Source organism: Leishmania donovani, chromosome 2, assembly GCF_000227135.1.
Source record: "Leishmania donovani BPK282A1 complete genome, chromosome 2".
NCBI classification, from domain to species: Eukaryota; Euglenozoa; class Kinetoplastea; order Trypanosomatida; family Trypanosomatidae; genus Leishmania; species Leishmania donovani.
Genome location: NC_018229.1, coordinates 81,476 through 83,055, shown reverse-complemented (window position 1 = coordinate 83,055; position 1,580 = coordinate 81,476). Strand labels below are relative to the sequence as shown.

General features: G+C 61.1%; 1 protein-coding gene across 1 annotated transcript; it reads left to right on the top strand.

Annotated features, from left to right (window-relative positions):
* Positions 1 to 1,376: 1,376 nt before the first annotated feature.
* LDBPK_020160 (phosphoglycan beta 1,3 galactosyltransferase) lies at positions 1,377 to 1,580 on the top strand (the record flags this gene model as incomplete). Its single annotated transcript, XM_003857864.1, has 1 exon — positions 1,377 to 1,580. A coding segment is annotated over one exon (204 nt), but the record flags the coding sequence as incomplete, so codon positions are not given.

Here is a 1,580-nt window from a genome sequence, read left to right as displayed (position 1 = left end):
GGATGTGCAGGGTCTCAGCGGGCCCTGGCCTGAGGCTCATCCGGCATGCACCTAGTCTGCCCTCCTCTAATAGCTGCACGACGGACACCATCGCTTCCTCCCTCGGGCAGCACCTTGAACGGGTCCCGCGTTGGATCAAGACATGGAGTCCATCCAAGTGCGTGTGGCGCCGCAGGTGCCCGAAGGAATGGACGCGGAAGAACGAGTCTATGCGACATATCGACCCGGCTCGACGGCTGGACGGCATGTCCTGGTCGGCCAGGATGTCGCTGCACCTCAACGGCCGTCAGCTGAGCTGAGGTGGTGTGCGCATACTTATTTTTGACCTGTTTCGCTTCAGAAGAATATGTGAAAGTCAAGACCACGCAAAGGAAACTCGCTGAACCGCCTGCAACGTGAACTCTGCATTTCCGTGATGCCGCACTTGCTTATCTGTTTGGAAGACAGCGCCGGGATCTGCTCCTCCACCCGTTGTACGGTGCAACACGACTTCCTCGTGCCCTTTTATCGATCGCTATCTCGGCACATGCGTTTTGCTTTTGTGGCCTGGTCGGATGCGCGTATGCACCAGCGGTGGCTGCCGAGCATCTCTTCGCCGTGCCTGCTCTGTACCCCGTCGTTGTTTTTTTTTTTTTCGGACCGCCTCCGCCGTCGCGCGTTGACTTACTTGCTCCCCGGCACGCACCGCAGACGTCTCTTTTTCTCTCGTCGCGTGTGACTCCGGCGCTCTTCCCTTTACGAATCCTCGCAGAACTGTTCACTCGGTCAGCTTAGGCACCGCGCATATATGATTGCTGCGGCGAGTGTCGCGGCGTGACCCGCTGGCATCAAGCATATACACACACGCACACATGCACGCATCCATGCCGAGGGGCTACACGGCACAGTCCGTGAAACGACGCCTGCTGCCCGGCTGCCTTTTCGCTGGCGAAAGCGACGGTGCCACCTCGAATAGCGTAACGAATGGGGCAGCGATCTCCGACAGCCCTTTCTGAGCCTCCCTCGCGAAATGCATGTACGTCCGCTCGTCGTCGTCTACCGCCATCAATGCCACCTCTCGGGAATTCAGCGCCGCAGCGCGGCCTTCCCTGAACAGGTCACTTGCCGCGGCCTTCATCCGACGCTTGCTAGGCCGCTTATCACCGACCGGGCATCACATTACGCTGCCTCGCAATGTCGCGCTACCTCTGCTGGCATTGTCGATGTAAAAGGTGCCCACGGTGAACTACGCGCCGCTCGTGCCCCTTGATGGCTTCGACGTGTAACTCAGCTACCTGCAGCGGCCGCCGGGTGCTGCGTGGTCGGTGCTGGTGCAGCACGAGGGCGCCGTGAGCCGGCTCAACATTACCGCTCAGCAAACTTGCCGCATCGCATCGATGCTCTGCAGCCCGCTGCGCATCGGCGCGGGCTTTCTGCCCTCGTGGACACTGCACGTGGTGGAGAAGGACTGCGCAGACTGCACCGACCGACAGACGCACGACAGCGCTGTGGAGGGCGTGGAGTTGCAGCCACAGCACGCCGTGTACGCGACGTCGTCTGCACCGCTGGGCCGCGTCGGGCCGATGCTGCTGGCGATGACG